At 41.5% G+C, this 18,232-nt stretch overlaps 1 protein-coding gene across 1 annotated transcript; it reads right to left on the reverse strand.

The window, feature by feature from the left end:
* Nucleotides 1–10,321: 10,321 nt before the first annotated feature.
* Nucleotides 10,322–17,882, reverse strand: LOC117522356 (zinc finger protein 2 homolog). Its single transcript, XM_034183754.1, has 4 exons — nucleotides 17,530–17,882; nucleotides 17,338–17,396; nucleotides 14,818–14,911; nucleotides 10,322–12,554 (listed from the first exon to the last, which is right to left on the reverse strand). The coding sequence occupies exons 1-4, from the start codon at nucleotides 17,735–17,737 to the stop codon at nucleotides 11,506–11,508; spliced, it is 1,410 nt and encodes a 469-aa protein (XP_034039645.1). The 5' UTR covers nucleotides 17,738–17,882; the 3' UTR covers nucleotides 10,322–11,505.
* Between the last annotated feature and the right edge of the window lie 350 nt (nucleotides 17,883–18,232).

Below are 18,232 nucleotides of genomic sequence, written 5' to 3' on the forward strand. Positions count from 1 at the left end.
GAATCAGTCTGACACCTATGGCTTGTGCCATTTCAAATACAAAAAAAAATGAATACATAAATAAAATACAATACAAAAAATAAAAAGTTCTAAAATGATCTTAGACTCAAACTGAAAGTAAATCTCTACAACTTGATATAAATTAATTAAAAATATAAAAGCCAAGCTGATGGGTTGCATAAGTAATCAGCCCCTTTGGTATAATACCTGTAAATAATTAATTGCCAGTTTTCTTCAGACAAGTCAGGGGATGGATACATGAACATTTCCAAGTCAATGAATATGTCTTGAACTTTATTTACATCAGTTATGAAGAAATACAAACAGTTTGACACTGTGGTAAATCTGTGTGGAGTAGACAGGTCTCAAAAACTGAAGAAGAGTGAGGAAAGCCACCAAGACACCCAGACAACCCAGAAGTTACAGGCTTCTGTGGCTGATTGGAGAAATTGTGCACAGTGTGTGTTTTGCATTTTGTATCTCCAGTTATACAGCTTCATGATGAAGTGGGACAGAGGAGGATTTTCTTTCACCAAAACATAAAATCCAGGCTTACAGCATCTGACAAACCTTCAGGTCTTCTATTTAAGAAAATCCTCCTCTATTCTATTTCATCATGAAGCTGATTTGAGTTGCACATTTTATTTAGTGACAAAACCAAGCTCATGTTTTATCAGCTGTTAAAGTTTTAAGATTGTTGTTAAAATAACTGTAGGAGGAGTTGGTGGGAGGTGAAGAGTCCTTGAGCAGCAGAACTTCCTGAAGTCTTAAAAGTTGTACAATAAAAACTAAACACAGAGCAGCTCTGCTGTGAAACACCTCAGAGATCAAAGTTGACATTTTTTCTTCTACGTGTATCAGCAGGTCTTTGTTTTTCCTCTTTTCTCACGGAAACGTCTTCCTCCGCCCACTTTCTAATCCATCCCCTCTGCCACTCGTGTCCCTCTGCAGACGGAACATTTCCATGATATCAAAGCTCCAGTGGTCGTGACCAAAGAAGGTCATGAGAATTTGTGAGCCGTCTGTGCAGGTTGAATCAGTGTGGGTGTTTCTGACCGCAGACCGAGTTACTGAACCACCTGCAGCTCCCTGCCATCATGAACTCTCACAAGAACAGTGTTTGTTTCGAGTGCAAATTACAACCACTAGAAGAGATTTAAAGTTTATCAGGACATAAAGGATTTTGGGCTCTTGAAAACATTTTAAGAATACCAACAGGTTATTCCTTGTCAAATTAAAATACGGCACAAAGTTGGCAAACAGTTATGACTTTATAATCTGACAAACATTCCCAGAGTTCAGACATGTACAGTAGTGTTCAGAATAATAGTAGAGCTATGTGACTAAAAAGATTAATCCAGGTTTTGAGGGACTTTTGGGGACCCACCAACTCTTACTGAAAAAAAAAGTCTGGAGGACCTAAATGACATGGTGAGACGCTGAAGGGCTTTGCTGGTTCATGTCCGTAACATGTACATATTAATAATGATAATAATAACAACAACAATGATAATTTCTCACAACTGTATGAGGAATATATATGCACATCCACCACTTTCAACCATTGTTTACTAGTTTATTTTTTATGGTAGTTGTCCACACTATGCCATTTATTGATTTACAGTAGTGTTCAGAATAATAGTAGTGCTATGTGACTAAAAAGATTAATCCAGGTTTTGAGTATATTTCTTATTGTTACATGGGAAACAAGGTACCAGTAGATTCAGTAGATTCTCACAAATCCAACAAGACCAAGCATTCATGATATACACTCTTAAGGCTATGAAATTGGGCTATTAGTAAAAAAAAGTAGAAAAGGGGGTGTTCACAATAATAGTAGCATCTGCTGTTGACGCTACAAACTCAAAACTATTATGTTCAAACTGCTTTTTTATCAATCCTGTGAATCACTAAACTAGTATTTAGTTGTATAACCACAGTTTTTCATGATTTCTTCACATCTGCGAGGCATTAATGTTGTTGGTTTGGAACCAAGATTTTGCTGGTTTACTAGTGTGCTTGGGGTCATTGTCTTGTTGAAACACCCATTTCAAGGGCATGTCCTCTTCAGCATAAGGCAACATGACCTCTTCAAGTATTTTGACATGTCCAAACTGATCCATGATACCTGGTATGTGATATACAGGCCCAACACCATAGTAGGAGAAACATGCCCATATCATGATACTCGCACCACCATGCTTCACTGTCTTCACTGTGAACTATGGCTTGAATTCAGCGTTTGGGGATCGTCTCACAAACTGTCTGCAGCCCTTGGACCCAAAAAGAACAATTTTACTCTCATCAGTCCACAAAATATTCCTCCATTTCTCTTTAGGCCAGTTGATGTGTTCTTTGGCAAATTGTAACCTCTTCTGCACATGTTTTTTATTTAACAGAGGGACTTTGCGGGGGATTCTTGCAAATAAATTAGCTTCACACAGGCGTCTTCTGTCACAGCACTTACAGGTAACTCCAGACTGTCTTTGATCATCCTGGAGCTGATCAATGGGTGAGCCTTTGCCATTCTGGTTATTCTTCTATCCATTTTGATGGTTGTTTTCTATTTTCTTCAACGCGTCTATTTTTTTTTTTTTTGTCCATTTTAAAGCATTGGAGATCATTGTAGATGAACAGCCTATAATGTTTTGCACCTGTGTATAAGTTTTCCCCTCTCCAATCAACTTTTTAATCAAACTACGCTGTTCTTCTGAACAATGTCTTGAACGTCCCATTTTCCTCAGGCTTTCAAAGAGAAAAGCATGTTCAACAGGTGCTGGCTTCATCCTTAAATAGGGGACACCTGATTCACACCTGTTTGTTCCACAAAACTGACGAACTCACTGACTGAATGCCACACTACTGTTATTCTGAACACTACTGTAGATGAGTGGGTGAGTGAGTGAATTCACCCCAGACACAGTAAATACTGTCATCTTTTAACTCACCAGATAAAAAGAACATGTGATCTTCTTAGACTTCGATGTAGTGCATCAACCAAAAAACCTACTTGGTTTCTCATATGTAATATCGCAAACACGTCTGCCACCTGCTGGATGCAACGCCCACCTTCACCTGAGTTTAATTTAACTGCTATAAATAAAAATTTTAAACAATAATATAGCAACCAACATATTTTCCATGAGAAGGTTTAGAGGAGTAACTGCATCCAATCTGAAATAAATCTATTATTTCATTCAGAAAATGACAACACTCCCCGAGCACATGTTGTAATCAGAGCTTTTCTGTTCCTTTACATAGCTGGACTGGCCATGCGTGCATATCTATAGCGTGCATAACTAGCATGTGAGTCCTGCCCTTTGAAGTTTGTTCCCTTCTCCGTGTCTTCAACACCAAACTGAGCAGGGTGCGAGTGGACCTCTGCCTGGTCACTTGGATCTCCAGCTATCTCACTGACAGGCCGCAGTATGTTAGGCTGAGGGACACCATGATCAGCAGCACCGGAGCACCCCAGGGCACCGTGCCAGCCCCTCTTCTCTTCACCCTGTACACCTCTGACGTCTGCTACATCTCTGAGCTGTGTCACATCCAGAAGTTCACAGATGACACAGCCATTGTTGGATGCATCAGGGATGACAGAGAGGAGGAGTACAGGAGCCTAGTGAAGGACTTTGCTGCCTGGTACCACACAAACCATCTACAGCTCAACACCTCAAGACAAATGATCTGGTCATTGACTTTAGGAAACCCAAACCAAGTCTGCAACCATTTCTGATCCAGGGAGCTGAGGTGGAGGCTGTGGATTCCTTCAAGTACTTCAGGCTGTGGCTGGACAGAAAACTGGACTGGACAACCCACATCAACCACCTGTACAGGAAGGGACAGAGCAGGCTGGGCTTCCTGAGGAGGCTGCGGTCGTGTAACATCTGCAGGAAACTCCTGTGGATGTTCTACCAGTCTGTAGTAGCCAGCGTCCTCTTTTACACCGTGGTGTGCTGGGGGGGGCACATCCAAGAAGGACACATCTGGAAAAACTGATCAGGCGGGCTGGTCTGTGGTTGACATGAAGCTGGACTGGTGACAGTGGCAAAGAAGAACACTGGACAAACTGCTGGACATTATGGACGATGCCATCAGCCTCTGCACGCACACGCCTCTTCACAGACTGCTCCTTCCCAAGTACAGGACCAACAGACTGAAAAACTCATTTGACCATCAGACTGTACAACTCCTCACTCAGGGGGAGGAGTAACAGGAAGACAGAGGACGGGAAGGAGAGGAGCAGGAGGAGCCAGTAAACCAGAAGTGATCAGTATGTCTGGTATTTATATTTGCAAATTGTTTTGTTTTTGCTTTTTTCCCCACTTTTGAGACTGTGTGCTTCTTACCCTGTGTGCTGCTATACAATGCTATTGGAATCTCAATTTCCCTGAGGGAGTCTTTCCAAACGATTAATAAAGTTCTGTCTAATCTAATCTAACCTCCAACAGAGGTTTTGGGAGGCATGGCCAAAGAGGGATGGAGCCTTTTTATCCTTAGATGCTAAGGGCACAAAATAATTTGTAGCACCTCTTAGCTAGTAATAGTGGGAGGAGCCATGATGCTCACTGCATGGCCAAATATGGGGTAAAACTAAAGAATGGATAGAACGTGTGGCTGGGGAGGAAAACTTTGTTGCTACTGCAAATTTTTGAACTCAGACTTTAATCAGCATTTTGCAAAATTTGTAAATCTTTGAAGCACCCACTTAAAAAAAGAAAAAAAAAACTTTCATGGTATCCAGCTGTTTATCTGAACAGCCAACAGTCGGGCTCATAAACTGGGCTCTAAACCCCACAGAGACCACGGTGCTCTTCTGAACCTTAGTCTCAACGATGCTGCTTCAACTTTTCAAAAAATTACTCCTGTCAGTGAACTTGCAGTCAGCTGGTTCATTTTTCTTCCTGCAGCAAACAGGACCTTCAAAGTCTCAAGATCCTGTTCTTATCTGTGACGTCACGACTGTTTGCTTTGTTGAAGTGATGAGCTACACTGCCCTCTAGTGTCACGTCATCTGTCAGACAAATCACACACGGCTCAGTCACAATTATTTTTTATAAACACAGCAATCAATAAATGTGCAACTGACAGAAAACAGACATTTGTAGGAACAGATATGCTCCTATTTGATTTTGTGCATAAATGTCAAACGCTGAAGTTTGTTTATTTTGGTTCAGTTCTTTCAGCAACACTTTGGTTCATCTCAGTATTTTTCTCATTTGACTCAACTCCATTAAAGGTGATTTTCCAACAAAAGTAACAGTTTGTTAAATATTTTTTTACAGAAATATATACATATTTTGTCTCAAAAAATATCAACGTGAACAACATGAGTACATTTTCTTTTATATCAGTGTAAACTGATGTCAGAGTTCATGTTTAGGATCAGATAAAAGATAATCTGTAAACATATCTGACAATATTGAGACAATTCCCACTGATTAGTCAAAATTATTTGCAGCAAGAAAAGAATATTGTATGTGTGGAGTCATTGATTACACTGTAAATAATAATAAAACATGTTCTGCTAAATTCTACCTTTTGTGAATTGCAGTCGTTTGTGTAACAACACATCCAGCTTTTGATTTGAATGAACACATATTATATATATATATATATTTAAGTAGCAGAGGATTTAAGAATGAATATTTGACTCATCAACCTGAACCATGCTTCAATGAATATGAAACCTGCTTCAGAGCATCACTGGAATCTGTGCTTCTACAATTTCAGTGCTGACATGATGTGAAGTTAAAAAAATAAGTAAAATAAAATAAAAAAAACAGTGAGTGATGATGACAATGTAGTAAACAGAGGAGCAAAACTGTTAGATTCACATTTTTAGGCTCCTTTTTTGGATTTCTAGCTTTAAAAGTGTTAAGTATTTTCAGAAACAATTTCAGTTTTTTGGGGCTTAATTCATTTTATAACTGCAACACAAGAAAAAAAAAAAAAACAAACAAACAAGTACCACAGACATCTTAAAATCAACCCAGAATGATTTTTCATAGTGAATATAACATAGAGCATCCAGAAAGTTCTCACACCACCTTCACGTTTTATTTACAGCCTCATTTTTTCCCCTAAAAATTCTACTCACAACACCCCATAATGACAACATGAAAACTTTTTTGTAAGTTTTTGCAATTTATTAAAAAAAAAAAAACAAACAAACTAAGAAGCCACATGTCCATAAGTATTCAGAGTCTTTGCTCAATATTTTGTTGATGCACCTCTGGCAGCATTTAGCTTCAGGTCTTCTTGAATATGATGCCACAAGCTTGGCGCACATATCTTTGGGTAAGTTTTAACATTTCTCTTTGCAGCACCTCTCAAGCTCCATCAGGTTGGATCGGGAGCGTCGGTGCACAGACATTTTCAGATCTCTCCAGAAATGTTCAGTCGGATTTCAGGTCTGTTCTCTGGCTGGACCACTCAAGAACATTCACAGAGTGTCCTGAAGTCCACTCCTTTGATATCTTGGCTGTGTGTTTAGGGTCATTGTCCTGTTGAAAGATGAACCGTCGCCCCAGTCTCAGGTCCAGAGCGCTCTGGAGCAGGTTTTTCATCCAGGATGTCTCTGTACTTTGCTGCATTATACTTTCCCTCAATCCTGACTAGTCTCCCAGTTCCTGCTGCTGAAAAACATCCCCACAGCATGATGCTGCCACCACCATGCTTCACTGTAGGGATGGTGCCTGGTTTCCTCCAAACGTGACGCCAAAAAGTTCAATCTTTGCCTCATCTGACCAGAGAATTTTGTTTCTCCTGGTCTGAGAGTCCTTCAGGTGCCTTTTGTCAAACTCCAGGTGGCTGCCATGTGCCTTTTACTAAGGAGTGGCTTCTTCTGGACACTCTACCATACAGGCCTGATTGGTGGATTGCTGCAGAGATGGTTGTCCTTCTGGAAGGTTCTCCTCTCTCCACAGAGGAATGCTGGAGGTCTGACAGAGTGACCATCGGGTTCTTGGTACATCCTGATTAAGGCCCTTCTCCTATGATAGCTCAGTTTAGACGGCGTCCAGCTCTTGGAAGAGTCCTGGTGGATCTGAACTTCTTCCATTTACAGATGATGGAGGCCACTGTGCTCATTGGGACCTTCAAAGCAGCAGCAATGTTTCTGTACCCTCCCCAGATTTGTGTCTCCAGACAATCCTGTCTCTGAGGTCTGCTGACAATTCCTTTGACTTCATGCTTGGTTTGCGCTCTGACATGCACTGTCAAATGTCCAATCAACTGAATTTACCCCAGGTGGACTCCAATTAAGCTGTAGAAACATCTCAAGGATGATCAGTGAAAACAGGAGGCACCTGAGCTCAATTTGAGCTTCATGGAAAAAGGCTGCGAATACTTATGGACATGTGATTTATTATATTATATATTTGCAAAAAAATATTAAAAATATAACTTCTTCATGTTGTCATTAGGGAATATTGTGTGTATAATTTTGGAGGGGAAAAAAAAACGGAATTTTAATCCACTTTGGAATAAGGCTGTAAGGTGTAGGTTTTTGAGGGTTAATTTGCCTTTTGGGAAACAAACATTCAGTTTACCTCAACTTAGTTAACTTCCTTAATTCATGTTTTGGGGATTTCTGAAATTAAGTGATCACACAGAGGGTTAAACATGGCAGCCAACTTATTCATATCAAAGGAAAAATTAACTTTATTTTAGTCAAGTTAAAGGCCTGAAAATATACACTGAAAATAAAATAAAAAAAAATTGTTGGACCAACTTTAAAAGTGCTTAAATTGGTCACACTCACATGAATTTACTGTATTTTCTGGACTACAAGTTGCATCAGTACAAGCCACATTTATTTTTAAAACGTATATTTCACACAGGTTCACAAAAAAAAAAAAAAAAAAGGTAATCATTTGGAAAGACTATTTACCGACTAAAAAACAGACTGAAACCTGATTTTCATAGTTAAATCCTATTTTTTTTGGCATACTTATTTAACGAGGTTAGTCCCATTGAGATCGAGACCTCTTTTGCAAGGGAGACCTCCTGCATGTCTAAATGTGGAGGAGGAAAACCAGAGCACCCGGAGGAAACCCAAGTAAACACGGGGAGAACATGCAAACTCCACACAGAAAGGCCACAGGTGGAATAGAACCCATGGCCTTCTTGATGTGAGGTAACAGTGCTAACCACTAAGCCACCGTGCTGCCAATAAGCACATATGATGCTTTGGAATACAAGTCGCTGTAACACCCAAACTTGTTTAAAAATGAATAAATAAATTCTAAAAACATGACTTTGGCCCAAAAAAAAACACGATCGGTGAATCCAAATTGTTGTTTGACCTTCAGCTGCCCCCAAATGTTGAGGGTCACCAACATGGATCCAGAGCAGATCTGCTTTGGGATTTGGCACAAATCTGATGTCCCTTTTGATGCAACTATAGTTCTACATGGACACACACACACACACACTTCCCAAGTGGTCTCCCAACCAAGTCCAGGATCTGTTCTGCTCCTCTCTGAGTTCTGACAGGATCCGACGGGCACAGAGCAGAACAGCTGTGATTAGGTTGATTCAATTTAACAAGTAATATTTATACCAACTTATTGATCTGATTCAGACCAGCTTTATTCACTTGAGTGTTACCAAGTGGAACAACGTCTTTAGATGTTCCTTTTTTTTTTCCAGTGTACTTGTACAATCTCATTCCAACCTGTGTGATCACAAATGTCCTAACATGGATGCATGTTCTGGAAATTATATCGTCAGTGTTTGAAAAACAGCTGCCTGATTTTTTTTATTCTCTTGTTTCAGTACACAGCCCATTTCTGACACGGTGAGTCTCCTTTTAAAATACACAAAGTTCTACAACTGTCAAGAGTGAAAACAAAATAAAACAAAAAATAAGCTATCACAACTAAACTAACATATTAATAACAGCATTTAAACTTAAAATACTCAGCACTTTATTAAACTTAAAAACAACTTAAAAATTTTAAAATGTTCCATTTTTCCAATGCAGTGAGTGACTTAATGAGTCCATCCTCTCCTGTTTGTTAACATGATAACTCAAAAACAATAAAGGCCTTCATCTTGTACATCTGCATATTTAAAGGCCAGATTACAAGGATGAGCCTTTTAAAATGTCTTCAATTTCACGCACAACATCAATACAAAAAAGCACATTTGTTTTGCTTATGTTATGTATGTTACTCAAAATAAGTTTTCATATCTGCAAAAATAAGACTGATACAGATGTTTGTGAAAGGTTTATATTAACCATGATTGAAAAGTAATGCTTGTCTGCTTGACACTGGCGAGTGAACCGTGCTGTCGGACACACACTTCACGCCCCTCTCTTGCCCGTCGTGGCAGGTTCATTTTCAGCTGCATTTACAATGAAACCCACTTAAAAGCAGTGTATTTCAGTGATGTTCATGGGGCGACAGAAGCAGTTTTCTGATTCGTGTTTGCATTTACGCCATCCTGACATGAAATGAACAAGGCTGGTCGCAGTATATTATACGTACCACGAGAGGCACAACTCAGTGTGTGGGGGTGGGGGGGGGGGGGGGGGGGGGGGGGGGTTAAGTGTCATCTCGCCGTGTGTCACAGCGCAGTGGTGGCACCAGTTTTACAAACATATTTAGGGTTGTTTTTCTTTTAAAGTATCTGCGCCTCCTCTGGCTGAGTAAAAACAGAACCTGTGATGACTTTTATAAAACCAAGTTTTACTTTTTTCCATATCGTCCTAAAGTCTGTTTGAGGATGACATGAGATAAACAGGAGACAAAACCTGTCAATCCATTAGCACTTTCCACATAAATAAAAACGAGTTTATCCGTGTGGGGTTTTTCTTCCTGCTCACAGACTGTGACCGTCTGTGACACGGGCGTAGGCAGTGGGGTGCCAACCCCCTTAGAGAGTAATATTACTATATTTAACAACTATAAGTCTGTCAGCATTACACTGAGCGTCCAAGTTTTCACTCCAATTCTGTGCTCAGTTAAATTGAGGAGCTACATTAAAAAAAAAAAAAAAACACAACAGCAACAACTACCAATCAGTTTGTTATGCTGCATTTACACATAGGCAGGATACGTTACAAAGGTCATGTTTGCATCATTCTTGGCACATTCCTGACATTCTTAACGTGACTTAACGTATCTGAATAGGTTTCTTAATAGTGCGTGTTGGTGCGTGATATTTGTGATTTTCATGGAGCGTGTTTTTGGCTGTCAAAAGATCTTCCACAAATGTCACGCACCACCCTCATTTCACCTCATGTCGTGGAGATCACAACTGAGCATGTTGATCCGTCTTCATTAGTGGTGATCCTTAATAGAGTGTGACAGTGTTCTTCTCTGACATGCGCACCACATTCAGTTTCATTGCTGCAGTATGCTGCAGTCTCGTTCCAATGCTCATCAGTGTGCTCCTGCAGGTGTTCCACCTGCTGCTGCTGCGCCTGACGTTTGGGTAAATGAGCAAGACGAGAACCACGTGAAGCCACACATCTGGCTCTCAGTCTCCTCCTCCTCTCTGCACCACTCCATGACATAGAGCTCAACTAAGCATGCAGTCACAAAGTTCTTTGACTCTGGATTAATCTAGATTTTGAGGAGCAATCTGGAGCGATCTCAACTGCTCAGAAGCTGATGATAGGATGAATATGCATGTGTGTGTGTGTGTGTGTGGAGACAATTTGTCTCATTCACGTGACAGAACGCATCGATGCGCAACAGTGCTCATTGGAACGAGCGCAACGGCGCAGATCATTATTCTCGACCGTGCGTAATGGTTCCTGATAATTCTCCAGCAACACGTGCCATTAATCGTAACGTGTGGTAAGTTGCAGCAGTTCCCGAGGACACCTGACGCCTCTGCCCCGAATCATCACATTCGTGATCAACGGCCAAGAATGTGTACTTCGTGGCATTCGTGACTTATCATTATGTGTAAAAAATTGAAAGGAGTAGCTTTTATTCGAGGTGACCCCCCCATGTAATGCATGGTGCAATATCTAGGAGGTTCACCAGATACTCAATATGATACACATTTTGATAATTTGGTTAAACTGGTTTACTAACCATGCAGCAAGTAGTTCTGACCTCCACCTTGCCTGGCATGGAAGGTGACCTCTGGAGCCAAGCATGGAGCCTCGCTAACAGCCAACCGATATGTAGACGGGGCTCTAGTTTCTGCATAAATGTGAGAATAAAGTTGATGTCTCACTGTGGACGGACACTAGATGGTGGTCAGCCAACCGATATGTAGACGGGGCTCTAGTTTCTGCATAAATGTGAGAATAAAGTTGATGTGTCACTGTGGACTGACACTAGATGGCGGTCGCATTCTCAGCCAATTACTCAGTCAGTATACAGGGTCACAAATGAACAGTATGACGTACAAAAATGTAAACATTTGAGGTATGGAGCCCTTTAGCGTGGACGCAAAGACAAACGGGAGAGGACAAACAATGCACTCTGAAGTGTGGTTTTGTCTGGACTCGGTCGGGTGACTCTGTATTTCTTCACCTCAGCTGTACGTGTGAATGATCCTGTGGCGCTTCAAGTGGTGCATCAGGATGAAGGTCTTGCCACACTGGGAGCAGCTGTATGGTCTCTCCCCACTGTGCGTGCGCTGGTGCACCCTCAGGCTGCTCTGCTGCGTGAACCTCTTGCCGCACAGTCCGCAGCCGTACGGCTTCTCACCCGTGTGGGTCCGGTGGTGAATGCTGAGGTGGGACGAACACTGGAAGCTTTTCCCGCACACAGTGCACCAGAACGCCCGCTTCCTCTTGTGGCTCTGCTGGTGCAGTTTGAACTGGTGCAGGCGGCCAAACGTCTTTCCGCACTGCATGCAGCCGTAGCCCCGAACCGCGGCAGAGAGCGGCCTGTGGGCGGAGTGTGGGTGACAGCCGCTTGGCGAGAACGTGTTGTGTGCGTGCGTTAGAGCCGGTCTGTCCGAGGCTGAAGGCTCTCTCTCGGGCCGATCTTCTGCCTGCCTCAAATGCGTCACGTGGGAGGAGTTCCTCTGTGAGTAAACCTGGTCCTTCTGCCGGTCCTCCTGTGACACCACCTGAAGTCTGGGCTGAAAACTGGATGACTGCTGAGCGTCGCTGTTGTATAATCCATTACACGACCTCTGAGAGGACACCTGTTGGACGCCGGCCACCTTGGCTGTGCTCAAAACCACGTGAGCATCCGAGTGGTCTGGGAACGTGTTGGAATATTCCTCCACCACGCTGGAAAACTCAGGAAAACCACCGTCAATGTCGTTTCCCTCAATTATAGACGACCACAGCTGGTTCTCTCGTTCATCGATGGAAAAGTCTGAAGGATGCTGGTTCTGTTTTCCTGTGCTGTGCTGGCATCTGTCCTGACTAAATCCAGACCGGTCCTCATCCTTCTCCATCTTCACGGTGAAATGAAGACCGCTGACCTCTACTGCGTGATGACTCGAGGTGTATGAGTCTCTGAACTCGGTATCCGTCTGCCTGGTGACCTCAGAATGGGTTAACTGATGGTCCTCATCAAACTGTTGACTCTCTGCAGCAGCTGGATTTGAGTACTGGACTGCAGGACCTGCAAGTCAAAAACTCTTTTCAAAAACACAGCAAGAATCATGTTGCTGTTCAACTTGAGGGCATTTTCACAGGAAAGGCCGGAAAATTGTCCTTTCCTGGAAAGTGACCATGGGAGTGGATACATTTTTATAATCCATCCATTTTCTACACCTGCTTATGTTTGATTAAGTGTCGCGGGGACTGGAACCTCTCCCAGCAGTCATAGGGGGTGAGGTGGGGTACACCCAGAGAGCCGTATAGGAGACCTAGAGAGCGCACTCCCAATGCTGCCTAATTAATGTGAGTACCCCTTCATGGAGAGCGACATGCCACTTCCTAACTGGGCAAAATATTGACGAGGTGCCTGGATGTGACATGTTTTCATGTACATTTTCAATGCAGATATGCGAGTGAGCGCACACGGCAAAAAAGCTCACAAAACACGTGTTAAAATACCATTCTGACCTGAATATCAGCCAGTATAATTAATTTACATTAAATTACGTAAGGAAAGTATGATTAAATTTACCTTGACACCCACACATTCCAAAATCTTAAGTGTTGAAACTTACATGGATCCGATCTGTTCCAGCTGCAATCGTTAGCTGAGCTGAAACGTCCTGCTGCGTTCAGCACAGCTCACCAATCCATTACAATATATATATATTATAAATAATTACCTTTGAGAGGATTCCAACTGCGTTCTCCACCACACGATGCAGACGAGACAACCTGCAGCTGTAGATGATTTCTGATTCTATGAGCGAATGGTTTCATCAGCCAAGTTCTGAATGTAAATGCATCATTGGCTACAAAATTATTATTTTATTTGAAAGTTTAAACAGATCCCATATGTTCCAGCTTACAAATTCTGCAGACATAAAGGCAAAATATCACACAATCCAGACTGGGCACACAGGCACATTAATTCATTCCACATGGCTCCCATTAATTAAATCCATTTTTGCATAGTACTGAATAAATTCAACTTTGAATAAAATTCCACGTGGTTTATAAATCTCCAGATTTGGCACACAGGCACACTTGACACACAGACACTTTACACCAGTTTATTGCTCAAAAGAAATGGAAAAAGCAACAAGAATAACCAAAACTGCTTAATTATGGAAGGAAATGTCTCCCTTCTTCCTCAGTTTGTGGCTTTGTCAACATGTGCAGCTTTCCAGCATTTTCCACCTGTTTATTGACGAGATACTTTGAGCATCTGTGTGCACACTGAGTGGCCCTGATCCAAAATGGCAACCATGCCTCCTTGCCGGGACACGTCTCAGTGCAACTGCGGACTCTAGTACTCATATATGGCTCTGTGGGTTCACCCTGGACAGGACGCCAGTCTGTCACAGGGTCACATACAGACATTTACACCTACAATTTAAAGTTTCCAGTTCATCTAACCTGCGTGTCTTTGGATGTGGGAGGAAGCCAGAGCACCAGGAGGGAACCCACACAAACACAGGGAGGTCACACAAACTCTACACAGAAAGGCCAAAGGTGGGACTCAGTCCCGTGACCTTCTTGCTGTGAGGCAACAGTGATAATCACTAAGCCACCGTACCGCCCATTTTTATAATCATATTTAAAAAAAAAATTATATTTTGCACTCTGACTGAACATGAATGGAAGCCAGTCGCTTTGCCACTGTTTATTGCAGTTAACATGACCAAGGGGTGATGGGGATAACAGCCATGCTTGACCGAATTGCAAACAATGCTGCCAGAGTGCCCTCTGCTGGACAAACTGCGTAATGACATAATTACCAACAGTGTTTTTCTGTATCGTTTATTCAGTAAAATAAAAGTTTTCATTTTAACAAAAATAACTCCTGAAAGGCTCACGGCAGCTGACGCTATCAGCCTGCTGGTGTATCGTCGGCGTCTAATCAGGACGTGTCAGCGGCTACAAACGTTGTTAATAAATGTGAAGAAATGTTCACCGCCAAGCAATTCTGTGGGAACATCATTACAACGCCAGCAAAATCTGGCTATATTTCATCTAACCGTTAAAGATATGATTGTTAACTCCATTCTCATAAAATTCAACAACAACAAACTCTGAAGTGACATCAACAATTTTCCAAATATGTCAAGTTGCTTCACACAGCAACAGTTTAAATGTTTCACAAGTTCAGGAATTCCACGTCAGAAAGGAACTACCGACATTAAAAAACACAGGAGGAGATGTGATGTCATTTTAAACAGCATCACTAAAAGTTCCTCTGGGTCAATCAGTAACTAAAAGTTATTGATTTATTTTTAACTCACCGGTGGGTTCAGTGGCATCACTGATCCACAGCGTCTCATCTGGACTCTCCTCTTTAATCGTGAAAGAAAAACCTGCTTCTTCAATCTCAGGGAACTAAACAGCAACAAGACAAATAACAGCTGGTTATTATTTAAAAAACATTACTGCCATGACTAAGTTAAAAAAAAAAAAAAAAACATTTTCAGGCAGAGACACAAAAGCAGGAAAAAAACAGGCGCTTTTCCACCACAACAACTGCTGCTGCTGTAGTCAGGAACTGGTACCTAATTTTTGGACGAACTATGTACTTTTAAACAAGTACTTTTTCACACGGGGATCATAGCTGCTTAAACTGTTTTGCTTGAATTAAAAAAATGTTTTATTTTATGTTAAATTCTGTTTGAATCTATGAAACAATAAAATACGAGATACAAAAATCACGCAAATACATTTGTCTCACAACATCAATGAGCATCAGATCTATTACTCAAGTAATTATTTCTCCTCCGGACCACAGTCTAAAATATTAATACTGCAAAAATAACAAAATAACAAAGAAACCAGATTCTCCAGTCAATGAACAACAACTAAATGCTGAATCAGCAGTAGTGGGTTGGAATCCACAGTCTGTGGCTGAAGCCTCGAGGACCAGATCATTTCAGAAACAGTCAGGTCAGGGATCAGGCACTGCTGCCATGTACCACCACATCTACCACACGAACTGTCCTGGGTCATAACTACCCGGGTAGACCAAGACAATGTCGGTCAATATGCAGATTTCACAAACATATCAGTGTCTGTGTTGCTTTTGCCAATATGAAAACTGTACTGAATAAACAATGGCTGTTGGAAATGGTGTCATTACATAGTTTGTCCAAAAGAAGGCACACCCACAGCATTGTTTACAAAGTTGTTAAGCATGGCTGGGACCCTCATCACCGCTTGGACACATTAGCTACAAGAGACAGAGGCAAAGCTACCAGCTGTCATTCATTTTCAGTCAGAGTGGACATTTTACAGCAACAACAAGCGGTTGCTATGCCACCTGCTAGGTGGGGGCAAAATAGACAGTAAGAGTCTAAATCGTGAGCAAAGTGACACAGTGACTGCCAAATAGAGTGAAGGCAGGGTGATGTACCTTTGCTGGTTGTTGGTCATATTTCTAGTTATTTATAATAAAGTTCATGTTTAAAACTGTAAAACATCAAACCTCAAATTACATTTCTTTGTCATGGGTTTGATAACAAAATGTGACACTGACATTTTTTTATGTATATATCTATAGATATATCGGCAAAGTTTTTTACTCTCTAATATCAATACTGAGCCCCAAATAGCCATAACCAGTCAAGTCACACAACTACATGGTAAGACAGAAAGCACCAGGACTATAAAGACTTGGACCTTCATTCTCCTGGAAAGGTTTCGGCAAACACTATCCAGCAATTTCATCTGTAACACCTGAGTGTTACAGATAAAGTACTTTTTATCCGTTTACTCGATTAATCGCCAGAATAATCGATAGAATACTCAATTACTATTCCACAGGACACCGTTCTATTACAATCCCCCACGATTCAGAAAAAGTGCAAAAACAGGATGAAACAGCTTACTCTGACATGCCTCCTGTCAGGCTGGCTTATAAAGTGCAGACCTGGCAACCTGCTCCAAAATGAAAGTAAAGCTGCGCATGACTGTCTTCTCAGCCAGAACAAACGCTGCTTTTGCTTCAAATTTTTACCCCAGTTGAGCACAAAGTATAAAGCTGTACTCACTGGGACTAACCTCTTTAAAGATGTTTAAACATGACTGAAGTTTAAGCGGCCACGTAATGATGCCGATTTGTCAAATCGGTGAAATTTTTGAGCTGTTCAAAAATTTTATTCCAATTTCAAACCTAGTGCCAATGAGGGCCGTAACTACTGTGTATACCAAGTTTGTTCAAGATCAACAAAAGATGGATCAAGGAGTGACTGTGATGCTTCAAAACGCTCCCTGATTTGCTATTTGGGCTGAAACGGGAAGAAACGGTGCTTAGTGGAATAGGGTAAAGTCTTCTCAGGCGCCTCTCAACACAGAGACATGAGCTCACTGCCCACGTGTGCACCCAATTCAGACATATTCTCCATCAAGGACCTTCAGAATTCCATGAATATGTCTCACGTATTCTGTAAAGATGGACATGTCCAAAACTGGACCTGTACATAATTCTACTGCACAAGACTTCCAGAAGTGTGCAAACCCTTTGTGCAAATCCAGAAGCATTGTCTAAATTTGCAGAATTTTTTAATCCATTTCAGTGAAATTTTAAACCCTAACTAACCCTTTTAAGGGAAAGGGATTAATTAGAGTTTTTTAAAAAAACAAAACATCAATTTATCACCTTATCCAAAAATCTAGACGTGTGCAGAGCCCTTCTGGAAAAGGCAGTGACTTTTGGAAGTATAATATCTGCAGTTTGCGCACCTCTGCATAAAGTACACAGCAAGTGCACGAAATATTTTCTCTTTAAAAAAATTAATGATGTTAGTGAAACAGACCTTCATCCCTGAGGCCGGCCGGGGACAGTTTGAGCTCACGTCGGTTCCGCTGTAGTTTTCTGAATACAAAAAAAAGTAAATTAAAAAAATGAAATTAGACCAAAGCGAAATATTTATTTTGCAGAAATAAAAGCACATTATAATGTAATTTTTAATTAAAATCTCACAGAATTGAAAATAAATGAATCGTACCAAATCCTCGTTTCAGCTGCGATCTTTTATTCTCCATCATGAGTAATTTTCTTTTCAGCAACTCGTTCTCGGTTTGTTTTCGAGATATTTCCAGATGTAAAAACGCACATTTATCGTCGACGAGTTTGGAGATTTCTGCTACTGCTGTTTTCACCAGAACCTCCATGATCGAAGATAACTGGCTTTGGAAGGGAATACACGTAGCCATGCTGGATCATACAAGGTAATATATGAGGGTTTAAAATAATACTGATAATTACGTCCTTTTACCAGCGAATTTAATCTAAAACGAACCAAGGCGCTGCTAAATGCTACATCCTCTGTTTGTTTAGCTAACAGCAGCAGCAGGGACGCTTCCGCGTGGCGGAGGGATTTACCGTACATACGAAAGTAAGAGCGCAAGAGAAATAAAACGAAACATCCTCATTCGGTGTTTCGCAGTTGTGAAATCTCGCGCTGGCTGGCGGTCCGTGACTCACGCGAGAGGTCGTTTCAGCAGACTTCCGGTTTAGGGCACAATGTAAACACACCTCCTCTCGATAACCCTCTCAACTTGAGCGAACTTGTCATCATAATCGCTCGTGAAGTCGCTGAATCGGCACCATTAAACATCCTCACTTTGCCATTGTTTATACGCAATGTGAGACAGCGGAACTCTGCTGCTACCGCGGTGCATTCTGGGAACTGTAGGCGGCTGCCAGGG

The sequence above is a fragment of the Thalassophryne amazonica genome, chromosome 12 (assembly GCF_902500255.1).
Source record: "Thalassophryne amazonica chromosome 12, fThaAma1.1, whole genome shotgun sequence".
Classification (NCBI taxonomy): Eukaryota; Metazoa; Chordata; class Actinopteri; order Batrachoidiformes; family Batrachoididae; genus Thalassophryne; species Thalassophryne amazonica.

Bases quoted from the DNA above. Each gene is read 5' to 3' on its own strand.
- LOC117522356 (XM_034183754.1), bottom strand. From the start codon at position 17,737: ATGGCTACGTGTATTCCCTTCCAAAGCCAGTTATCTTCGATCATGGAG. The intron at 17,397-17,529 runs GTACGATTCATT...TTTTGTATTCAG, and splicing joins GCAGCTGAAACGAGGATTTG to AAAACTACAGCGGAACCGAC. The intron at 12,555-14,817 runs GTGAGTTAAAAA...TTTGACTTGCAG, and splicing joins TGATGCCACTGAACCCACCG to GTCCTGCAGTCCAGTACTCA.